The sequence below is a fragment of the Odocoileus virginianus genome, chromosome 10 (assembly GCF_023699985.2).
Source record: "Odocoileus virginianus isolate 20LAN1187 ecotype Illinois chromosome 10, Ovbor_1.2, whole genome shotgun sequence".
Classification (NCBI taxonomy): domain Eukaryota; kingdom Metazoa; phylum Chordata; class Mammalia; order Artiodactyla; family Cervidae; genus Odocoileus; species Odocoileus virginianus.
The window spans coordinates 41,861,663-41,884,657 of record NC_069683.1 but is presented as its reverse complement, the minus strand read 5'-3'; the positions used below and the strand labels follow the sequence as shown (position 1 = coordinate 41,884,657).

The 22,995-nt window shown below is 47.0% G+C and overlaps 1 protein-coding gene across 6 annotated transcripts; it reads right to left on the bottom strand.

Annotated features, from left to right (window-relative positions):
• Positions 1–952: 952 nt before the first annotated feature.
• Positions 953–22,463, bottom strand: ZNF202 (zinc finger protein 202). Of its 6 annotated transcripts, none has more exons than XM_020904865.2 (7): positions 22,357–22,463; positions 7,031–7,524; positions 6,196–6,406; positions 5,755–5,843; positions 4,691–4,820; positions 4,030–4,146; positions 953–3,330 (listed from the first exon to the last, which is right to left on the bottom strand). In XM_020904865.2, exons 2-7 carry the CDS (start codon positions 7,430–7,432, stop codon positions 2,336–2,338), a joined length of 1,944 nt encoding a protein of 647 aa, XP_020760524.2. In that variant the 5' UTR covers positions 7,433–7,524; positions 22,357–22,463; the 3' UTR covers positions 953–2,335. The 6 variants fall into 6 exon arrangements, with proteins under 6 accessions (XP_020760524.2, XP_070329551.1, XP_070329550.1 ...); XM_070473450.1 differs by lacking the exon at positions 22,357–22,463 and adding an exon at positions 15,033–20,244; XM_070473449.1 differs by lacking the exon at positions 22,357–22,463 and adding an exon at positions 8,993–10,436.
• Between the last annotated feature and the right edge of the window lie 532 nt (positions 22,464–22,995).

The window sequence follows — 22,995 nt, the reverse complement described above, 5'->3', positions numbered from 1 at the left end:
CAAGAATGCCAGGAGTCAACTGTTTACAGAATCTTGAATCCTGCCTCAGGAATGGCAGGGCGCCCTGGCCTCCAGCATCCCATTTTCAGCTGTACTGCCTGCTGCTATCAACTGTGGACCGTGGTTTGGTTTGTGTTCAGATTTAGGAGACAGCATGTCCTTCCAGGAACCTCAGAAAATAGTCATTTAAGGTGACCAGAGATTTAGTGTCAGCGTATGAAACTTTGCAGGGGGATTAGTGATAAAAATACTCTGATTTTCCAACACACTGGACTGTATCTCAAACTTCCCTTTATGTGTAATTCTCTAGACAAGATTTTCACCTACTGCAGTAATGCAGACAAGTCAGCGAATTAAAAATCAACTTGCTTTTACCTCCAGAATTTTATCAACTTCCATAAATGTTATATAATCTAGGAGACATTCACTTCTTTGGTGTTATGGCATTTCATCTGGACAAACTACGCGTAGACGTTAGATCAATGGCTCAGAAAAGTCTGCGAATCAGGACAGTCTCCTTTGAAAAGTTCAGACTTTGCCAAGTCCAGATCTTACCACGATTCCACCTATGGCTCTGCTAACCATGCCAAGGCTTCTCTGTCCTCACGGATAACTACCCTGTCCTCCCATATCTCTCTGTATGAATGATCTTCAGAAGTCTTGGGAACCTGAAGTCCTGAAGACTGGATGGGTGGAAAGACCTAGGAACCAGGAACTTGGCTGCCAGTGTTCCTTTTTAAAAATTTCACATGTGCATGCTTCCAGGAGGACAACGGTCGACCAGAGTTAAAGCCAGTCAGCTGAAACACCATCACTGGCCAGAATGAGAATCCCCTTTGGTGAGCTCTTGAGCTTGAGGCTCTGTCATCCCACTACCCATGCTTTTCGGGTGAACACTGGCACACAAGAGCTCAAGAAACAGAGCAGAAGAAACCAGGCACAGAAGACAGTCTCCCTTTTCATGCTTTAATCCCATACCCTGTGCTCCACGGATGGAGGGAATGGTCTCCCCAGTCCTGGCCATGTCCACAATCAGAGCAGGTGAGGTTCTTAAGTATTCAGCCTCAGCTCCACAGAACCTCTACCAGACAACAGAGACCCTTGGGCCAGGAGATCCTACGCTTTAGTTCTCACATGAAAATTAAATCATGTAAGAAAAAGCAAACAATGCCGATATGAAAGCCATTTACTCCTGGTAAATTCTTCAGGGTCCCAGGTCTCCCTGATGTCAGAGAGTGAGGCAGGGAGGATGAGGGTGGGGAGTCAGGAGAATAGTCTAGATGGCCTTGGTCAGCAGCAACAGCTCTTTCTTAATTTTCCCAAAATTTGAGCTCAGATCTTCTCCAATTCCCTTCTGTAAATAAAGTGAGCCTGTCCATCATGATTCTACAATTGTTAAGAGTGCCTTTGTCAGCTGATACCATCTAAAAAATCCCCGCACAAACCCACGTGACAAGGATGGGGTGGGTGGGCTTGTGTATACATGGAAATGTAAATGATTTCACCATGATTTTAATCAGACTTTACTGAATCCCTCGGCACCTAAATGCTACATCCCACTTGTGGCAGAATAAGTGCCAGGGACAAAACCAAGAAACTGGGAGGCCCAGGCATGAGCCTCCTCACAGGAGAAACACCCACAAGCAAAGAGACTGCTGACTGGGCCCCCGTTTCAAGCAATGTCTGGCACCTGGTGTCGTTTTGACCTCGGAGAGGAGAGCAGCCTGAGGAGGTCTACATGAAGCTGCCTTCATGTTTCTGCCCATCAAATGCTACTCACACCTTTCCCCAGAGTCAAAGGAAAGTGCATGGTGAGGAAGTGAACCAGTGAGAGGTTTGTACAGGTAACCTGTGGGGTGAGGCAGAGCCATCTAGACATGGTTCTCCTGCCCTGACTTCAGGGCTGTGTGCTTTAAGGTTTGAGCCCAGGGAGGACGGCATCATAAAGGCTGGTCCCTCACCAACCCCGAGGATTGGTCCTGGGCCACTTCAAAGCTGAGGCTGTTAAATCATCTTCAGGATGGGGGCAAATATAATAAGCCCGACCTCTTACGTCTTCTACTCCCCCTGCTTCACACCTGTCAGGCGGAGGCAGGAGCATTTTAGCCAAGGAGAGACCTCATTTCAGGCGAACTTTGGGAAGAATGTCTCCTCAAGTTGTGGAGGAAGGCTGAGAGGTCCTGCCTGGGGCTAATTTAGCTGCGGGAAGGTATCATCAGACTTGGGCAGGTCAGGCAGATGCCCTAGACAAGGTCTCCTCTAGCAGACAAGAGGGCCTCTCCCAGCCCGTCCCCGGGAGAGGGCCGAAGGCAGGTGTCCCCGCGTGGGGCCCTGGCTAGGAAGCCTTTTGTGAATGGGTCCTCTGGTGCCTGATTAAATGGTAGCCTCTGCTGAAGCTCTTCCCGCAGGTAGGGCACGTGAACGGCTTCTCGCCTGTGTGTGTCCGCTGGTGCCTGACGAGGTGGTCCCTCCGGCTGAAGCTCTTCCCGCACTCGCCGCAGCGGCAGGGCCTCACCGAGGCGTGTCCCCGCAGGTGCTTGGCGAAGGCGGCGCTGTGGCTGAAGCAGCGCCCGCACTCGCTGCACAGGTACAGCTCCTCGGCCGCGTGCGTCTTCCGGTGGGCCAGGTACCGCCTGTGGTCGCTGAAGTCCTCGCCGCACTCCCCGCACAGGTAGGGCTTGCCTCCGAGGTGGATTCTTTGGTGGGTGGTGAGCACGGATTTCTGGCTGAAGCTTTTGCCACAGATGGTACAGAAGAAGGGCTTCTCTCCCGTGTGCGTCCTCTGGTGCCTGACGAGGTCGGAAGTCCAGCGGAAGTGCTTCCCGCAGTCCTGACACCTATAGGGTTTCTCCACGGGTGGGGTTCTCCCGGCCTGGCCCAGAGGAGCAGCCTCACCCAGATTCCGCCGGTTTAGCGGGTATTTGTGAGGAACGTTCATCCTGTGTACCTTCTGGTGCCTGGCGAGATGGGAGCTCCGTGTGTAGCTCTTCCCACACTCCATGCATTTATAGGGTTTCTCTCCCGTGTGAGTTCTCAGGTGTCGAATGAGGTGAGAGTTACAAGTGAAACTCTTTCCACACACAGGACAGTCATGATGTCTCCCTAACAGGGGGTGGACAGGCATGGTTTCCTGAAGATTCGTTGAACTATTGACTTGAGAAATCTTTGTGCTGAATCTTCTTTCATTAAGTCTCCCAGGATCATCCTCAAAGACTATTTCCCAGTCTGGAGTTTGGTGAATTTCTGCATCTCCCGACACAGACCTGTGTGGATCCTCCAAACTCAGATCTTCTTGCTCAGGACACTCCTCCTCCTCATCACTCCCGTCTCCTGAAGAAACAGAGATGAGAAGGGAGGAGATTACAGAGGTAGGTGTATCTTCTGCACAGTGGAGAGAGTTTTATACTGTTCTGAAAGGTCAAGACCATATAGAGAGAAACTCATCTTTCTCAACTGCAGAGGCTAGAAAAAAGAAGTAACTGGTCAACTGAATGCCTGTTGTAATTTGAGCAGTGTCTTACATGTATCTCATGCTGGCAACAGCCTTCATGTGGACAAATATTATCATCCTCCTTTCACAGATGTGGAGGGACTTTACCAGTGGTCTCGTGGTTAAGAATCCACCTTTAAATGCAGGGGACGTGGGTTCAATCCTTGGTTGGGGAACTAAGATCCCACAGGCAGTGAGGCGACTAAGCCTGTGTACCACAACTAGAGAAGTCTATGTGCAGAACGAATGTGGAGACTGGGGATCAAGAGTTTGTGTAAATGCTTAAAAAATGGTATAGCTGCAATTCCAAAAGTTTCCTTTTTTCCTGTCACCATTTTGTATTATGGATCCCTGAAACCAATGACAGGTGTGAAGGGGGGAGAAAAGACAGAATGTGTGGCTTCAGAGGGAGACAGTGGTGCTGGCTGAGCCATTAGAAGGGCCAGAGAGAGGGGCTCTCCAGAGGGCAAGGGAAACACCGCCCAGAGGAACTGCCAGCCGAGGGGTGCGGGTGGGGCAGATCCCCTGCCACTCCTCACCTGTGTAGGTGAAACTTAGAATTTCTGGCTCTTCAGGCTCCTGAGGCTCTGGGACATCTGGGACCAGAGGCTCTTCTCTGACGTGGGAGATCTCGTCTAGTCTGGGGATTGGAAAGGCTGCTCAAAAGAGGGAAACAGGACATCACGATTGGCTCAACAGTCCCCTGGGTCAAGAGCAGATCTTTTCTGTTCGGTAGACTGAAGAAAAATCCCATAGGCAGGCCATTCAAACCTTCCGTCTCTTTAGCTTGAGCCCCTGACGGGAACTGTGTATCTCTTGCCTTTCACCAGCAACTCAGTAATCACACAACTGGCAGTGTTACCCTCTTTTCCTATATTCAAGTAAGTAGAATACTCCAAACTTTTATTGCTTGCTTCAAAACTGATATGTTTACCTACTCACACTAAACTAAAACTCACACTAAAACTATAATATTACAGTTCTGTTTTCTTGTTAGAGATTTCCAACTACTTTCTAGGCATTTTCTCTTCCCTTTAATTCGAAAGCTATCATCTTCTTCAGCTGTCCTTTCATGTCACTGGTGGGGTCAGCGTAAGAGAAGTGTAGTACATACAATCGAAGGTCTAAGACACCCTCAGTTTCCAACAAGAGGGAGATCTTTCTGCTCAGGACACTCTAGAAACACTTGAAATTCCTTACACAGGGAGACCACGATTCCGCAGTCTTCTTCCAAGACGTATTCCCCATAGAACTCTTTCTGGGTTGGATCCAGATCACTCCACTGGTCCTGGGAGAAGCACACAGCGACATCCTTGAAAGTGACCAAGCCCTGAAACAACACAAGGATTCCATTACAATGTGATGCTTCATGGAGGCTCATATCTAATTTCTGGAATGAAGGTCATTGGTACAGGCACAGTCCATCCAAGAGACAGAGAAACTCAAACGGGACACCTGGTTCTCTTTCAGGACACCTGTGTTTCATTTTCTGTTGCTGTTTCCCAAGTTTCTGCTCTTGCAACTGGCCCTCTTCCTGTTCCCTCCAATCCAACCACTTCCCCTCAGCACCAGACTACACTGTTCTTCCTGAGGATATTATTTACAATACAAGAAAAGTCTTGGAAGTCATCATCCTAATGCTACCTATATCTCTGCAAAAACTCATCTTTTCTAGGACGTTCTTCCTAACTGCCCTTACCTAATCATGCACCACTTATACAGTCTACCTAGCATCAACAGGACTTCCCTCTTCAGTTCTACAATCTAAAAACAAGGATGAGCTCTATTCCTTTATTCTCCAGCCACTCAGCTTAGTTTCAGGGCTCCTGACCTGGTGAACTCTTCATGAATGCCATGGCCTGACTGAATGAGTCCCTAGGAGAGAACAGCAACCAAAATAAAAAATCGATTTTGCAGGCCAGTCGGTCACCCTTACAAATGACTGTCAAGTTTATTTCTTAAAAAAAAAAACAAAAACAAATCCTCAGTTTGACAACTTCAAAGTTGTACCAGAGTTTCCCCACAACAACCCCATTTTGTTAGTCCCTCAGGTCAGTGGCAAATCAAGAGGCTCTGGAGCCTGCAGATCCAACTAAGAAGTTTTCCTGAGATGCAGCTCCTCCCCTTCCAGACACGTGGGTAACTCAAAGCTTAACCTGGCAACAGACAATGGAAGCCTGTGTCCTGTCTGACCTGTTCAGCATAGGGCTAATGCTCAATGGTTCCTCGAATTCCCTGCGGTTCAGACGGAAATGAAGGCGCACCTGTGACAGAGCAGTGAGAAGGGCGACCATCTCGGCGTTTCCAGGGTTCCTCTCTTCAGGAGGGGCTGGGTCCTGGGGCACTGGAACATCTAAGAAGACAGGAAGAGGATGATCAGTCACGTGCAAGGCAGCCCTGTAACCAGCAAAGAGCTGAGCACCCCCATGGTCTCTCGTGGGAAGGGTGGGGTTGAGACACTGGCCTGAGAATAATCTGAGTCACCCCAAAGCTGCCACCTATAACGTTACGGGAATGCCAGGGGAATAACCAAGAGTTCTGCTGGCCACGGAGGCCCTGCTCTCGCGAGACTACAGCTAGCACCGCCTCCTTTCAACACCTGCGTCCTGTGGCTTGCTCCATCACTCTCTACCAGCCTCCCGGTCTGAGAGCAACACCCCCACCCCTCACTCAGCCATGACCCCCCTTTCCTGCAGGCTTCCCACCGCTCTCCTGCAGGGGCTGGAGCTCCAACTCCTGGCACGGGGTCTGCTCTTCTGATGCCCCCAGATCTGGGCTCTGTGTGGTCTCCTCACGGAGCTCCTCGGGGGTCAAGGTCTGTGCAGGGTCCTGCAGCTCACTAGGTGACCCGGGCTCTGCTCCTGGAGGCACTGTCTCCTCGGACAGGACTTCCTGGCCGTGAACATGGACAGTCACCTGGGAACAATTCCAACTTCCAGTCACCGCTGAGTCAGGATAAAGTCCTGGGTGTCACAGGGCTCACATCAGGAGAAGCTGCCATCGGAAAACTCCCAGGGGGGCCCAGGAGAAGAGGGGAAGTCCATTCCCCCTGGTGTGTGTGAGGGGACGCTCAGGTTACTGTCGTCAGAACAACGGGCAGAGCGCACGGGACATTCAGATACCTCCCTGTTTTCTTTTTGCCCTCAACCCTGCCCATCACTGGGGCTCTGAGGTGCCATCCTTCCCATCACCCTCTCTGCTGTCTTAGCAGGGGCCTCTCTGACTGAGGGGCTGAGAACCTCTGAGGAAGTCACAGAATTCTTCCCTCCAGGAAAATGAGGTTCAATACCCAAAGGGAAAAGGAAAGCGGTATCACCCTTGGTGATGAGGCCACAAAGATGGTCCCCAGGCAGGTGTTTCAAAACCCAGAAGTCACACACACAAACACACACACTCCGCTGTCCCATGGGGCGTATGGATGTAGGTGCAACCCAAGGGCAGAGCCAGTTAAGTTTACAGGGTGATTTCTGTGAGCCCTAGCCATCCTTCCAGCCGGTAGACCCCCTCCGCATCACACAGATCAGGACTCCCCCTCCTCACCCACCGCCTTGGTCTCCTGGGCTGTTTCTGCAAACCCTCCACCAGGGTCACGGCCTCCTCGCCGCTCTCGGGCCGCTGACCCCGCACCCAGCTCTGCAGCTCCCCGGGCAGGACGGTGAGGAACTGCTCGAGCACCAGAAGCTCCAGGATCTGCTCCTTCGTCCTCCGCTCTGGCCTCAGCCACTGACGACACAGTTCTCGGAGGCGGATGAGGGCTTCCCGCGGGCTGGCTGCTTCCTGGTAGCGGAAGCGCCGGAAGTTCTGGTGCGACGTCTCGAGCACAGGGTCATCCCTCTGTGAGGCAGACTCCAGCCCACAGGGGAAGTCGTCTTCCAGCTTCACCATGAGAATTCCCTCCTCTTCCCAAAGATCCTGGTCCTCCGGCTCCAAGGCAGTAGCCATTGTCTGGCTCTGAGGTGGCCTCACACCATCGAGAGCTCACACCGTTCCCCCTCTATCAGCCCGCGCGAATCCAGGAGTTTCTCCCAAGGGACCTGGGGTAGAGAAATGAAGACAGACAACAGGCTAAGCATGAAAGTCCGCACAGGAGTCACAGTTCTGAGCTCAGTCTTAATCCTATACACATAATACTCCCGAACTCAAGTTCCCATTCCCCTAATCTCTGTAACACACTCTGTACATAGACCTAGTTGGAATAGGGAAATCCGTGCCTGAAAGTATGTTCTCCCATTCCTTTTTCTAGGCAAGGGTCTCACCTCATACAAAAACAGAAAAATACTGCATTTCTATTTCATAAAATCTGTGAAACTTAAAGGAAAACAGTAGGAGAAAGGATACTTAAAACTGCCTGCTAAAAATGTGGTAATGACCACAGTCTGTTTTACAAATACACACACATGCTGACACATACATGGGGATATATGTTCCGAGAAGTGACACATCAATAGGCCTGAAATAGAGACTTAATGGAGGTTCAGTGAACCGAATCACCTTCTGTTATCAATTTCTTTTGCAAAGTGGGGACTCTCAGAGATTTGAGGGGAGGACTGTATGAGGTAACAGTGAGGAAAGCCACAGAAACAGCAGCTGGCACACAGGCACCCCCTGAAGTGACCCTCCTCTTAAGATGTCTTTAATTGGGAGACCTACAGACCCTCAAACCTGAATGCTGAAAACTAAATTCATGATTCTTACTCCCAAATCCAGCCCTCTTCCTGGTATCCTTTGTTGGTTGAGATCATCACTTTGTTAAGTAAACGCTCAACTTTATAATCTTTGGATTCAGTGTTGATTCTTCCCCATTGCTTATAGCTCATTAAACCAGTTCTGCCTCTTAAGCCTCTAAGTCTGTTTCCTCCTGCTTGGGCCCTCACCTCTTGCCTGGACTACTGCCATGACTTCCTCATTGGGAGTCCTGTAGCAGTCAGCTATGAGCAGAGTGCAACAAATTCACCAGCTGAGCTTTTGCAGAACACAGAATCACAGAGCATTCTTCTGGACACTCTGATTCGTCAGTCTAGACAACTGTATCTTTAAGAAATGCTACATATGATTCTGAAGTGCATCCTGGTTGACAAACACCTAAAGTGTCTATGATTAAGATTGGGAGTCCTAGAGTCAGACAGACAGACTGTCAGGGTTTGAATCCTCACTCTATGTTTAAGATGTGTGAGGGCCACGGTCAATTTTTATCCTCCTTCTGCCTGTTTTCCCATTTCCAGAATGGAGGTAAGGATGGAATCCATCTAACACGGTTACTATGAGGAGTATCTGTGAAGGGTTAGAAGAGTGATGGTGCCCCAATGTTAACTATTATCTTTCTGAATTATAGTTACAACGGCATCACCCAATATTTTAAAATAGTAACTTTGTAAGTAAGATCAGTTCCAAAATCCTCCGCATGGCACATGAAGCCCTTCACAACCAGCCTCTGTTTACTTTTCAGGGCTCATATCCTCCCCTTTTCTCTGTGGCACCTGTTATAATGAATGCATTGCTCACCTCCCTACAGTAGGGTGTCTTTACAGACCTCCATGTCCCTAAGGGTCTGTTCCTTATGTATGGAAAACTCCCACCGGCGATGCTGCATGTGTGCTCTTATTCCTTCTTCATTTCCGGGATTTGCAGTTTAGGTCTTAATCAGTTTTCTGGATTACTGCAGCTGCCTCTACACGTGAGCTACCTGTCTCCAGGTTCATTACTTTTAAGTTACCATCCATCATTATCACCAGAGTGAGTGCCCTTTGCAAATCTGGTCCTGTCCCTTCCTTATTTAAGATATTCAATCACTCCTCTCTGTCTTGTAACTGAAATACGAACTTCTAAGGATTATGTATTAGGTTGGCCTTCATCTTGTTACTCCTTTGCCTTCCTCTCCTGTCCTTTCAAACACACACACACAGAATGCATGTGAAGCACACAAAAGCTCTATGCTTTGTCCTCTCCACATGCAGTTCCTTCAGAATCTTGACCCTTCATTAGGTTAAACTTGTCTTTCAAGACATAGATAAGGCTTCACGTTTTCTGAGATGCTTTCTTTGAACCCATTCCCTGGCCCTTAAGCATGGTTAGGAATCACTGCTTCCCTAGCTATCTGAGCACATCTGTTATCTCAAATCTGCCATATCACACAGCCATCACCTATCTTTCCTGTGAAACTTCTTGAAGTAGGGAACTGTGCTGTGATCAATCTCCAATACCCGTAAGAAATCGCACAATAAATGCATTTAAATGAGTAAGTCTCCACTTTGAAGTTTCCTTCCTACATTAACAGGATGAAAGTCTTTCCCACTGGAAGTTTCTATTCTCTTTTATTCACCAAATCTTGTTAAATCTATGTTCTAAATCTTTCAAATTCATCCATCTCATCTCCTCTGCCATTCCCTTAGTCAAAGCTTGATGACCCACTAACCCCTACGACCACAGCAGCATGTGTGTGGGATGAAGTACCTGGTTCCAATCTCACCAGTGTCCTCCTGGTGGCTGCCCCTACCACCACTCTCCATGTGCAACCTGAGGGGTTCTTTCTGCTTCACCACAACTGCCCCTGGAGAAGGAAATGGCAACCCACTCCAGTGTTCTTGCCTGGAGGATCCCATGGACAGAGGAGCCTGGTGGGATACAGTCCGTGGGGTTGCAGAGTCAGATACAACTCAGCAACTAAGCATATATGCACAATTGCCCCAGGTTCACCTCAAGGTCAGTAATCCTCTCTTTTTAAACTTTTTGACCACACCACATGGCACTTGAAGTCTTAGTTCCATGACCAGGGATTGAACCCACGTCCCTTGCATTGGAAGGGAAGTCCTAACCACTGGACCACCAGGGAACTCCTAGCAATTCATTTGTAACAGCTGTAACATGCTGTCTAATGTGCAATGCTGCCCATTAATGACCAAATTACTCATTCTTAAAATCTGTATCTCAAAGCAATTTTCATTCAGGCTCACTTCATTTTTCCAATACCTGAAAACATGGTAATTTCATGGTCTATTCTAGAAAGTTCCATAATTAACAGATCTCCCTGGGCTAATTTTCCTATGTATTAAATCTGCTCTACGTCATGGTGGTTTTTCTTCATGGGCAGTTTGCATTTTTTTTTTTAATGCTTTTGCCCGTTTTCTTTGGGAGACCTGAGAGCCCTAGGTTACAAAAGTGAGCCCTTTGAATGAAATTTCATTTGCTTCTACCCAAGTACTAGTGGTTTCAATGATCTTAACTTCTCAGAGCATTTCCTGAATCATGTTGACAGTGTGTTATTTAGGCCTCAGCCTCTGACCAGGCTATGAAGGCCTACATTTCCCTTGCCCTCCTGTGTGATTAGTAGACACACTTTCACATGAGTAGCTCTTCCAGGCTCCAGGCTGGCAGATGGTTCAACTCCATATTCCTCCCCTGTCCCCACCAGTCCCCCACTCTCATATCTCATTGTTGGGAGTACAGGTGTTAGAACCCCAAATACTAGAAGCCTTTATTTTTGTGTGAAATCTCCTTGGGCTGTGGTGGAGTCAAGAGTGACTCCCTCCTCCAGCTTTTATTTCTGGAACCTACACATTTACCTTTAGCTTTGCAGAAGGGAGGTGGATGAGTGCCAGCATCCCAAAATGGGCAGGAGCCATGTCCACGTCAGTTCCACCTGCAATACTTCAGTAAGGTCTGAGTCAATTTTTTTTTTCTCTTTTAATGTGGACCGTTTTAAAAGTCTTTATTGAATTTGTTACAATATTACTTCTGTTTTGTTTTGTGGGATCTTAGCTATCTGACCTGGAGAATCCCAGGGACGGTGGAGCCTGGTGGGCTGCCGTCTATGGGGTCGCGCAGAGTCGGACACAACTGAAGCGACTTAGCAGCAGCACCAGCAGCTACCCAATCACGGTTTGAACCTGCACACCCTGCACTGGAAGGTGACTTAACCACTGGACCACCAAGGAAGTCCCTGACTAAACTTCCTAACATATAAAATCAGCCAACAGCTCCAGACTGTCCACAGGAGAAAATCTGAACTCCTTATAATTTGACTCTCGAGGCCCGGCAAGACCTGGCCCCTGCCCATCTTTATTCCCATGACTGCTACTCCACTGTACGCTGCTGCCTGCATGTACAGCTCTCTTTTCTGTGCTCTCACTGGGTTTTTGTTCCTGATGCTGTTGACGCACCTTGAAATACCCTTTTTACCCCCCTTTACTTGGTCAACTCTACTCATCCTTCAGACCTGCTTTTCCTGGACACCCTCCCTGGTCCTCTCAGACTGTTGCACAGGAACCTAGACCCTGTATCACAGCACACACATCCATCTACTTTATGCGTGGCAAGAATCATTCACACTCCTGTTTAATTCACCAGACCACGAAGCTCTGAGGACAGGACTGGACAGCACCCAGCTCAAGGCTGTCAACAGGTTCCCAGGCAGAGACCACAGAAAGTTCTTTTTAAGTCTTTCTCCAGAAGGACAGATCCAGTGTCTTATTCATTTTTATTCATCCATTTGTTCAGCAAATTGTGTGCTAGACAGATGGATAAATAAGGAAAAAACACTTGTTATTTGGATTGTGAATAAAACAGAATACTGTCAGTGGTCCCTGAAGTGAGGAAACCACAACTCATCACAAGGAATCTTCAGGTTGCCCTGGGAGAATCCACATATAAGTCACAAGAACTGTGTGTTTGGAAAAGAAAAACAAAGTTATTTTCCTCTGAAGATTTGAATCAACTTTAATAATCACAAAACCAGACATCAAGTAATTTAATGCAACTACAACAATGATTGATGCTTTCAAACCGTGGTGAGGGTCCCTTGGATAGCAAAGAGATCACACTCATCAATCCTTAAGGAAATCAACTTGAATATTCATTGGAAGGGCTGATGTTGAAGCTTCAATCCTTTGGTCACCTGATGCGAAGAGCCAACTCGCTGGAAAAGACCCTGATGCTGGGAAAGAACGAAGGCAAAAGGAGAAGAGGGTGGCAGAGGATGAGATGGTTAGATAGAATCACCAACTCAATGGACATGAGTTTGAGCAAACCCCAGGAGATAGTGAAGGACAGGGAAACCTGGTGTGCTGCAGTCCATAGGGTCACGAAGAGTTGGACACGACTCACCAACTGAACAATGATGATTTACCAGGACAATGCCCCCCCACATCTGCAAGGGAGGGGAAGAAGATGGTATTGATACACAGGGTCTCCAGCTTAATGAAGGGATTTCTATTATTACTATCTTAAAAATCCAAGAACTTCCCCAGCAAAGCCAGCCAGGAACTCTCACTGTTCTCATGGAGCACAGTCCACAAGATTCCCTATTACAGAGTCTATCTGCTATGACAGAGGGTGCTGCTCTTACAGGGCTTTGCTTTCCCCAAAGAGAATATAACAGCACCACATAAAACCTGCTTTATTTGCTTGCTTTGTATTTATTTTGGCAGACTAAGATGAGATGGAAGCAAAAGGTCAGCAACAGTGGGGACTTCCTTGGTGGTCCAGTAGCTAAGAGTCTGCTCTCCCAATGCAGAGGGCCTGGGTTTGATCCCTGGTGGGGGAACTAGATCCCACATGCTACAACTAAAGATACTGCATGCTGCAACAAAGATCAGAGATCCTGTGTGTCACAACTAAAACCTGGCACAGTCAAATAAGTGAATAAATATTTTTTAAAAATCAGCCAACAGCAGAATAAGGGGAGGCAGAGCTGTCCTTCTTGGAGCAGGAGATGGGAAGGGAGGAGGTGGGCAGTGCTGTGGCAAAAGTACCAGATTCAGTATCCAGAGACGTATGTCCGGGCCCACATCCCTACGAACCTGGGGTTTCCTGAGACAATGGACACAAGAGTGCTTGTAAAGGATGAAACTCTCTGCAGACAACCATGCCCCTGATACACAGGATTCACTGAGGTCTGTGAGAGCTTACAAACTAGTGTGCTGTGCAAATGTTACACGTCAGTCCTAGAGACAGAAAATGGACATTGTATTTTATTCTGCCCTTTACGGGATGGGCTACCCTACAAGTCTGCCTAGGAATTCGTTGCCTTTGCTATTCTAATGCCTCCCCTCAGTGTCTGTCCTTGGAATGGCTCTACAGTGATAGCTAAAAACCCCAAACCAGGATGCTACAGAGAGACCGAGAGGCAAAGCCAAAAAAAGTGAAAGACCTGGTTTCAGAAGGCTTGAACATGATGTCTGCAGAGACGGTTCATGAGCCTTGGCCCGGGCAGGCCGCATGACCTAGTCTCCAGTGTTTCTAAGATGGCTGGGGCAAGACTGGGGAGGAGAGGTGGAGAGGCAAGACCTTTCTCCCGTCCGTGGTCCAGCTGTCTCTGTCCCTGAGTGCGTCTCATGCTAGTGAGCTGCCCAGGTGGCTCCGCTGGGATAGAATCCACCTGCTAATGCAGGAGACTCAAGAGACACGGGTTCAATCCCTGAGTCAGGAAGATCCCCGGAGAAGGAAATGGCAACCCACTCCAGTATTCTTGCCTGGAGAATCCCACAGACAGAGGAGCTAGGCTACAGTCCATGGGGTGGCGAAGAGTCAGACATGACTGAGCACACACACGCGCGCGCACACACACGCACACGCCAGTGAAGGCTCTAACTCAATCCTACTGACAAGAACAGAACAGTACAGGCAGTGAAAAGGGTCTCTAGCTTAAAATGTTATTACTATGTGGGTGGTTGTATTCCTACAGCATCTAACCTAGAGAAAGATAGGATCTACTGAATCTATTTACCAGCAAATAATCTTCAGAGGAAAACAGTGATCAGAGGTTCGAATGATGATATTCAGCTGATACTTAAATCCCTCACAGTCTCCCTTCTCTGAATGACGCAGGCCCACAGTTTGGAGATGTGAATGTCTGCTCACTGGGGCTAACCAGACCTTGCAACTGCTCCTCCTGTTGTTCTAGAAATCAGTCAATAAAGATTGTTCACTGCCTTTTATCACTCTTGCACTGTTCTTTAAAACTAAAGATTACCCACTAAGATCCTCCTACTGGAAAGATTCTTCCACTTTACTGTTAGTTATCCTTAACCTAATGTCTAACCACACTCTACACATAATGATTAGGGGCTCTGGAGCCTTAGTCTGAACCCCTCTCCTCATTTATTAGCCAGGGGATACTCCTTAAACCTCAGTCCAAATTTCAGAATGTGGCGAACACCTCACACCTCATATGATTGTTTAAAGGATAAGTGAAGTAACACACTCGATTGCCTTCAGCACAGAGCTTGGTATAAGGCAGATGCTCCATATATTCTGTTCTCTTTCCTGCAAATTACTTTAAATCCTTTTGAGAAGAAGGCAAGATTTAAATGATGAGCAAAAGTCCTTTATTTCATCATAATTCGAAGAAAAAAAATTTTAATGCACAGATTTAAAATCTTGGTCTGTTTACTATTACATCTAAAGTACAGTGTCTAGGGAGTTTTCTGGGCTTCCCTGGTGTCTCAGACAGTAAAGAATCTGCCTGTGATGCAGATGACCCAGGTTTGAACCTGGCTCTGGAAGATCCCTGGAGAAGGAAAATGGCTACCCACTCCAGTATTCTTACCTGGAGAATTCTATGGACAGAGGAGCCTGGCGGGCTACAGTCCCTGAGGTTGCAGAGTTGGACATGACTGAGTGACTAATACAAGGGAGTTCCCTGGCAGTCCAGTGGTTAGTCCATGTGGTGCTCTCACTGCTGTGGCCCAGGTTCGATCCCTGGTCAGGGAACCAAGATCCTGCAAGCCACTCAGTGCAGCCAGAAAAAGAAAAAATAAAGTGTTAAACCAAGACGAGAGTCCTGGCTTTGAAAGCACTTACAAGCGAAGATTAAACAAGGTCCTTGGGACACAAACAGGACGAAAACTTAAAGATAGGCTCTCCTGCCTAAGACCACGTTAGCAACGCTTCTACTTAAATCACAGTTCTGTCCCCTCCCTTGAACAGGAAGAGGCAACCTGAGGCAAATCCAGTGCGTACAGGCATACCCCGTTTTACTGCATTTCATCTTTTTATGCTTCAGAGATAATGTGGTTGCTTGTTTCATTTTACAAATTAAAGGTTTGTGGCAACCCTGCCTGGAGCAAGCCATTTTCCCACCAGCATTAGCTCACTTGATGCAATTACATTTTTATAATCCTTGCAATATTTCAAACTTAATTATTTTTATATTTGTTATGGTGATCTGTGATTAGTGATCCTTGATGTTACTACAGTAATTGTTTTGGAGTGCCACAATCTGCACTCATATAAGATAGCAAACAATCAATAAATGTGTACTTTTGGACTTCTCCACTGACCAGCTGTTCCCCCATCTCTCTCTTGTCCTATTCCCTTAGACACAATAATATTGAAGTTAAGAAAATTAATAACCCTACAGTGGGCCCTAAGTGTTCAAGTGATAGGAAGACTCACATGTCTCTTGCTTTAAATAAAAAACGAGAAATGATTAAACTTGATGAGGAGGGCATGTTCAAAGATAGGACAGGCCAAAAACTATGCTTCCTGTACCAGTTAGCCAAACTGGAAAGCAAAGATAAAGTTCTTGAACAAAATTAAAAGTGCTACTCCAGGGAATTCATAAATATAAGAAAGTGGTGAAAGTTTTAGTGGTTTAGATAGACGATCAAACCAGCCAATTCAAAAGATCGTTGAATCCTTTGAGCCAAAGCTTCATCCAGAGTAAGGCACTAGCCCTCTTCAGTTCTGTGAAGGACGAGAGAGGTAAGGCAGCTGCAAAAGAAAAGTCTGAAGCTAGGAGAGGTTAGTTCATGAGGTTAAAGGAAAGAAGCCATCTCCATAAAGTGGAAGGAGAAGCTGCAAGTACTGATGAAGAAGCTACAACAAGTTATCCAGCTCTAGCTAAGAAAACTCATGAAGGTGGCTGCGCTAAACAGCCTATTTTCAATGTAAACAAAACAGCCTTTTACTAGAAGTTGTCATCTGGAACTTTCATAGCTACATCGTGTGTATTCAGTCATGTCTGACTCTTTGCAACCCCATGGACTGTAGCCCACGAGGCTGCCCCATCCATGGGATTGTCCAGGCAAGAATACTGGAGTAGGTTGCCGTTTCCGACTCCAGGGGATCTTCCCGACCCAGGGACTGAACACACATCTCTTCCGTTTCCTGCACTGGCTGGCAGATTCTCTACCACTGCACCACTGGGAAGCCCTCCTAGCTAGACAGAAGTCAAAATTAGCTTCAAAGCATTAAAGGACAGGCTGACTCTCTTGTTAAGGGTTAATGCAGCTGGAGACTTTCAGTTTAAGCCACTGCTCATTTACTATTCTGAAAATCCTAGGGCCCTTAAGAATTATGTTAAATCAACTCTGCCTGTGCCCTATAAATGGAACAAGAAAGCCTGGGTGACACCGCATCTGTCACAACATGGTTTGCTGAATATCTTAAACTCACTGATGAAACCTATTTCTAAGGGAAAAAAAGACTTCTTTCAAAATATTACTTCTCATTAACAATGCACCGGGTCACCCAAGAGCTTTGATGTACAAGATTAATGCTGTTTTCATGCCTGCTCACACAACAACCATCCCATAGCCCATGGATGAAAGACTAATTTTGGCCTTCAAGTCTTATTATTTAATAGCAAGAGAACTAGAATCAGAAATAGAGCCTGAAGATGTGACTGAATGCTATAATCTCATGATAAAACCTTCATGGGTAAGAAACCTCTTCTTATGGAAGCAAGTGTTTTCCTGGGATGGAATCCACTCTTGGGACAGTGCTGTGAAGACTGTTGCAATGACATCTAAGGATTTAGAATATCACACAGCTTAGTTGATAAAGTAGTGGCAGGGTTTGAGAGAAATGACTTCAATTTTGAAAGAAGTTCTACTGTGGGTAAATGCCATCAAGCAGCACTGGCTGCCACAGAGAAACTGTTTATGAAAGGAAGTCAACTGATGCAGTAAACTTCACTGTTGTCTTATTTTAAGAAACTGCCACAGACACCTCAACCTTCAGTCAACAGCAGCCCGATCAGTCACCACCCATCAATATCAAGGCAAGATCCTCCATCAGCTAAAAGATTATCATTTGGTGAAGAGTCAGATGATGGTTAGCATTTTTTTTTTTTTTTTTTTTTAGCAATAAAGCCTTTTAAAATTAAGGTATATACATTTTTTTTTTAGACATAATGTTATTGCACACAATTGATTACAGTACAGTGGAAACAGAATTTTTTGGGAAACCAAAAAAATTCATGTGTTTTTACTGTGGGATCTCCTTTATTGCAGCCATCTGGAGCTGAACCTGTATACCCAAGACGGCCTCTGAAAACCTAACCCAGAAGGCAAAAGAAATGAAAGGGAAAAATTTCACAGACTTCTTGCCTTCTAACACATCATGATCAGTGTGCTTCAAATCATGTTTAAAAACTATTTAAGACAGTCTTGCCATTTAATTTTTTCTGCCTTCATTATACTCAACATATAAAGACATAAATATCTCCTGCCCCCAAATTTTGTAGCCTCTTGTGGTTAGGATCAAGCTCTAAAAATGTAATTGAGAGTAAATATAAACATGAAAACTGTAAATAAAGCTATAATAATCACAGTAATTCATTTTAGTTTTAATTAAAGTGTTCCCTCGAAGAAGGCGATGGCACCCCACTCCAGTACTCTTGCCTGGAAAATCCCATGGACGGAGGAGCCTGGGAGACTGCAGCCCATGGGGTCGCGAAGAGTCAGACAGGACTGAGCGACTTCACTTTCACTTTTCACCTGCATGCAGTGGAGAAGGAAATGGCAACCCACTCCAGTGTTCTTGCCTGGAGAATCCCAGAGACAGGGGAGCCTGGTGGGCTGCCGTCTATGGGGTCACACAGGGTCGGACACGATGGAAGTGACTTAGCAGCAGCAGCAAAGTGTTTCCTGTAGGTAGTCAAAGCTATGGTTTTTCCAGTAGTCATGTATGGATGTGAGAGGTGGACTATAAAGAAAGCTGAGCACCAAAGAACTGATGGTTTTGAATTCTGGTATTGAAGACTCTTTGAGAGTCCCTTGGACTCCAAGGAGATCCAACCAGTCCATCCTAAAGGAAATCAGTACTGAATATTCATTGAAAGGACTGATGTTGAAGCTGAAACTCCAATACTTTGGCCACCTGATGCAAAGAACTGACTCATTTGAAAAGACCCCCTGATGCTGGTAAAGATTTAAGGCGGGAGGATAAGGGGATGACAGAGGATGAGATGGCTGGATGGCATCACCGACTCGATGGACATGAATTTGAGCAAGCTCCGGGAGTTGGTGATGTACAGGGAAGCCTAGGGTGCTGCAGTCCATGGGGTCATAAAGAGTCGGACACGACTGAGCAACTGAACTGAACTGATAGGTATGTCCACAGGCCCAGGAGGCACTCCTGTCCCACTGTTGACAGTTCTGCCGTCAGAGGTAGACAACCTGTGTTCTTCCTCCTGGAGATGTATCATCTGGGACAAGTCACATCAACTCATTCTGAAAATGGGGATGATTTTCTAGCTAAAGGTAGAGAGCTGGATCATTTTGAGAAATTATCCGGCTTTTAATAGTAACAAAGGAGGAGCTTTGAGGGGTACAAGGATATGTGGCCTCTATTGAGTACTTGAGCCATAATTTATTAGTCTGAAGATAGTGAGAGGAATTTATTCAAGAGTTGAGAAGGGCCAGAGGCCAAATACAGGTTGTGAGTCCAGAATTAAACATCCTGCCACCATGGTTAACCTAGTGGTTAACCTCCAACATGAAGCTAAGCTTTTTAACCTTGCAGGTTTTTACTCAGAGGTGGTTAACAGCCTGAATAAAGCAGGCCAATGTATATGCCTCAGTTTAAAACCGAACATCAAAAACTAATCTGAAGTAGGAAAAATGTGACTACCCAACCTGACACCCACCCTGGTGAGGGCAGCAACTTTTATCCGGCAGCCAAGAGTTAAACTAGCCAAATGCATTTAATTCACTACAATGAATATGGTCAATGTCAATCACATAGAGGAACCATTATTTAATGAGAAAAAAAAAACAAACAGATAATATATTTTGTAAACATAGCCTGACCTGAGGTGTAAATATGAATAATTCAGAAGAGTTAATTCAAAAGTCATCCACTATGTTTTTAGTTTTTAATCAATAGCCTGTCAAGATACTCCCTGCTCTGTATCTAGATGACTCCCTCCTGGCTTTGCTCAAGGCTCCCCTCCATATGATGAGATGATGGAAGATGGGACCCACGCCTGCTGGACCAGAGAAATCGGAGTAGTACCAGGTTTCTGCTGCAGACTACATCACGGTCCTAAAGTAGAAGTAATCACAGGATGCCATTCTTGTGCTGTTTAGTGTCTGTCTCCCACTGTGAGCCCCATCCCTGAAGGCAAGGGCCTCCTTATATATTTTGATATTTCTAGTTCTTAATACTTTGGCAAACACTTGATTAAAAAAGATGCTCAATAAATGTGTAGTGCATTTAATTAAGTGGCTCACTTCTCTTCCTCCAACTTGAATATTCAGTTGTAGTTCACAATCAGTGGGTGCCAGGGATTCTGGGGACAGTTACAGGAATTTGACATCAGCATTTATTTCAATCCCCTGGGGAGGATCAGGTGGCACAGTCATATACTACTTTGTTACAAAGAATTAGTGGAGAGAAACTTCTTTGAGTGAGGAGAAAGGCAGGGGATGAAGTTCATTCAGCCCAGAAATATCTACTGAACATCAATTGTGTTTCCCGCACAATTCAAGGTGCAGGGCAAAGAAAGATGAAAAAAATCACAGGCCCTGATCCAAAAGAATTTAACTAAATTTAACTAAATTCTTTTGGATCAGGGCCTGTGATTTTTTTCATCTTTCTTTGCCCTGCACCTTGAATTGTGTGGGAACAATTAAAAAACAGCAGGGACTTCAATATACTAGGAACTCACAGCAAAACTTGAGAATATGGGTATAAGCTATGTGATCAAAATTAAAGCTCCTATGAAGAGAATCAAGAAAATCAAGTGGTAAACTCAACATTTCACCATCAATTCAGCTTAAGATGTTGCACTTGGCTGCAAAGGAGGACATTTTCTTAATTTTACAAATGAAAAAACTCAGACCTAAGTGGTTATATTACCCACACAAGATCCATTACTAGTTTCAAGCACAGAAGTGCTCACACACAGCTCTTTTGATGCTCAAACCACTGGGACGTGTGAAGAAGTTTGGCCAAAGGCAGTGGTTCTCACTGTGAGAAACTCAGATCAGCAGCACCAGCACCACAGGACTTATTAGAAATGCAAATGATCAAGCCCCAGCTCTGACAGACAGTAACTCGGGGTGGCTCCAGTAACCTGTGGGCCTTCCAGGGGATGATGATGTTTGGTAAGTCCGAGTACCAGTACCAAAAGCAAAGGAAGAAAATCTAAGACATGAGCAGAGGGAGTCCAACTTTTCCAGTGCTGCCCAAATGTAAAGGCAGAAAAGTGTCTAGGACCATTATATGTTTTACGCCTCTGCCAAATAATTGGAAAAATAAAGTTGTAAACCTATAACTTACCTCATCTGTATAATTTATAATGCTCGAGTCCCTCATTTAGTAGTAAACCTTGATATGCACTTGAAATTACTGTCTACTGAAATATAGTATATATAGAGTGCAAAAGTGGTACAGAGGGAGAAGAAAGGGGTAAAGACTAGGAATCTCATGCGTTTGGTCCTAGGAAGAAAAGTTCCCGTCCTCCCCCACCCCTGCCAACCTTCTTACTCGGGATAGTAAAAGCAGAAAGTTACCCAAGACAAATGCCTGCAATCCCTAACCGCTCCCCTGTCATATATCTCCCACTAACAAGCCTCCCATGGCTGCCCCACAATCCTTCCTAAGTGGCTTTCTGGCTCAAGGCCCATAGAGCAGCTTGGAAGAGAAGCTAGAGGGATGAGCGACTCCACTAGCTTTCCTTGTGGCTTCCGAGTGAGGCAGCCTTGGGTGTCACCAGCAGAATGTGGACAGAGAAAAAGCAATAGTCGTAAGCTTAGCCTCTAAGTAGACCCTGGATGTGCTAAGATGTGGGAGCACCCCAGGACCAAGGCAGGCAGGGTTATCAAAGTGACCAGGAGAAAAGAATATTCGTGTCCAGAAAAATTAAAACCTGGCTGACAACTTTCTGAGAAAACGGAGCAAATCCATGGCAGACAAACTGACAAACTTTTAGTGAAACCAGACAAACAGCCGGGCTCGGATACTCCCGTTGAGGGTAGCGGTAGTATCGAGAAGTGCCAAAACTGGCTGCTAGGGGTTGGGGGAGGGAAGCTGCAAGTGAAGACAGCAGTCACTGGCTGGAGAGGAGGTTCGGTTCGGTAACAGCGAGCTGAAAAGGCACAGACCAGATGGTCTCCAAAGCCTCCGATGATCACTGGTGATAAAATCACAGGTGAGTGTATCTGCGTGTGTTGCAGCGGAGTTTGTGGCTGGCAAGTGATGGGATTCGCCAGGACAGGGAGGCTTCGGAAGGATTGCTCGAGCCAGGTGAGAGGAGGGGTGAGAAAAAGCCGCCGGAACTGAAGGGGCCTCGACCACTCCTCCCTCGGTTTCAGGGGGAAGGGGGGCTGTTGGCGCGGAAGCAACGGGAGGTACGAACTAACTGCGTTTCTGCAGGCCTCAAGAGGGGGCGGAGGGCGGTGGCTGCAAAGAAAGAAGCATGGATCGCCATCCACATCCCCGGAGGCTCTAGCTTCGGCCGCCAAGACACACGGGGACCACCACGCCTCAGCCCCCTCCACTCACTGCCGCCACCCCTTCCCCAGGACAGTACGATTCCCCCAGGGCTCCAGGGGGGCGGGGTCTCCGACCCCTCCCCCTCCTCGCCGCTAAGCCCCGCTCAGCCCGCTCCGGCCCGGCCCGGCCCAGCCCCCAGCACTCACGGCTCCAACAGCTCGGGCGGCTCCTCCCCTGCCCCGGCTTCTCCCCCACCCACTCCCGGCAGAGGCAGCGCCGCCGGATCCGAGCCGCGCGGGGCCCGGCGGGTCGGAACACGTGGGGCCTTTGCGCCCGGAACCGGAAACTGCCCTTCGCCCCGCCTCCTCGCCGCGCTGGGGCCTTTCTAGGCTCTGGGAGGATTGGTTGTTTCTCTGTGCCCCCTCGTTGTGGGAGGTCTCTTGTTCACCGGGACGCGGACCCGAGTCAAAGGCTTCAGACAGACCGCTTCTGTCCAGCTCTCCTGCCCCGCTCTGCAGGGGACGGGCGATGGGGTTGTGGCGGTAGTGAATTTACACTCGTGACCTTGCAGGGGTGGAGGGCCTCTTCTTTTTTCTGTTTCGGCTGTTTTGTTCGTTTTAATTTTGATACCTATATCTTTACCTGTTTTTCTTGATTCCGCCCCCCGCCCTTTTGCATTATCAGGGAAGCATGGTAGAAAAGAGCAGTTTGGGGGTTGAGTACTGCCTCTTGTTGCTGCCATCAGTTGTAGGGATTCGGACAAATCCACCTCTGAACCTCAGTGTCCATCTTCTTCAATGGGCCAAATAAGACCGTTACTCTAAGAGCTAAATGGTATCTTGTAC

Excerpts from the sequence above, each read along its gene's own strand:
- ZNF202 (XM_020904865.2), bottom strand. The coding sequence starts at position 7,432 with ATGGCTACTGCCTTGGAGCCGGAGGACCAGGATCTTTGGGAAGAGGAG. Across the intron at positions 4,821-5,754 it reads TTCTCACTGCTCTGTCACAG|GGCTTGGTCACTTTCAAGGA; the intron begins GTGCGCCTTCAT and ends GTGTTGTTTCAG. Across the intron at positions 4,147-4,690 it reads CGGAATCGTGGTCTCCCTGT|CCTTTCCAATCCCCAGACTA; the intron begins GTAAGGAATTTC and ends TCTTTTGAGCAG.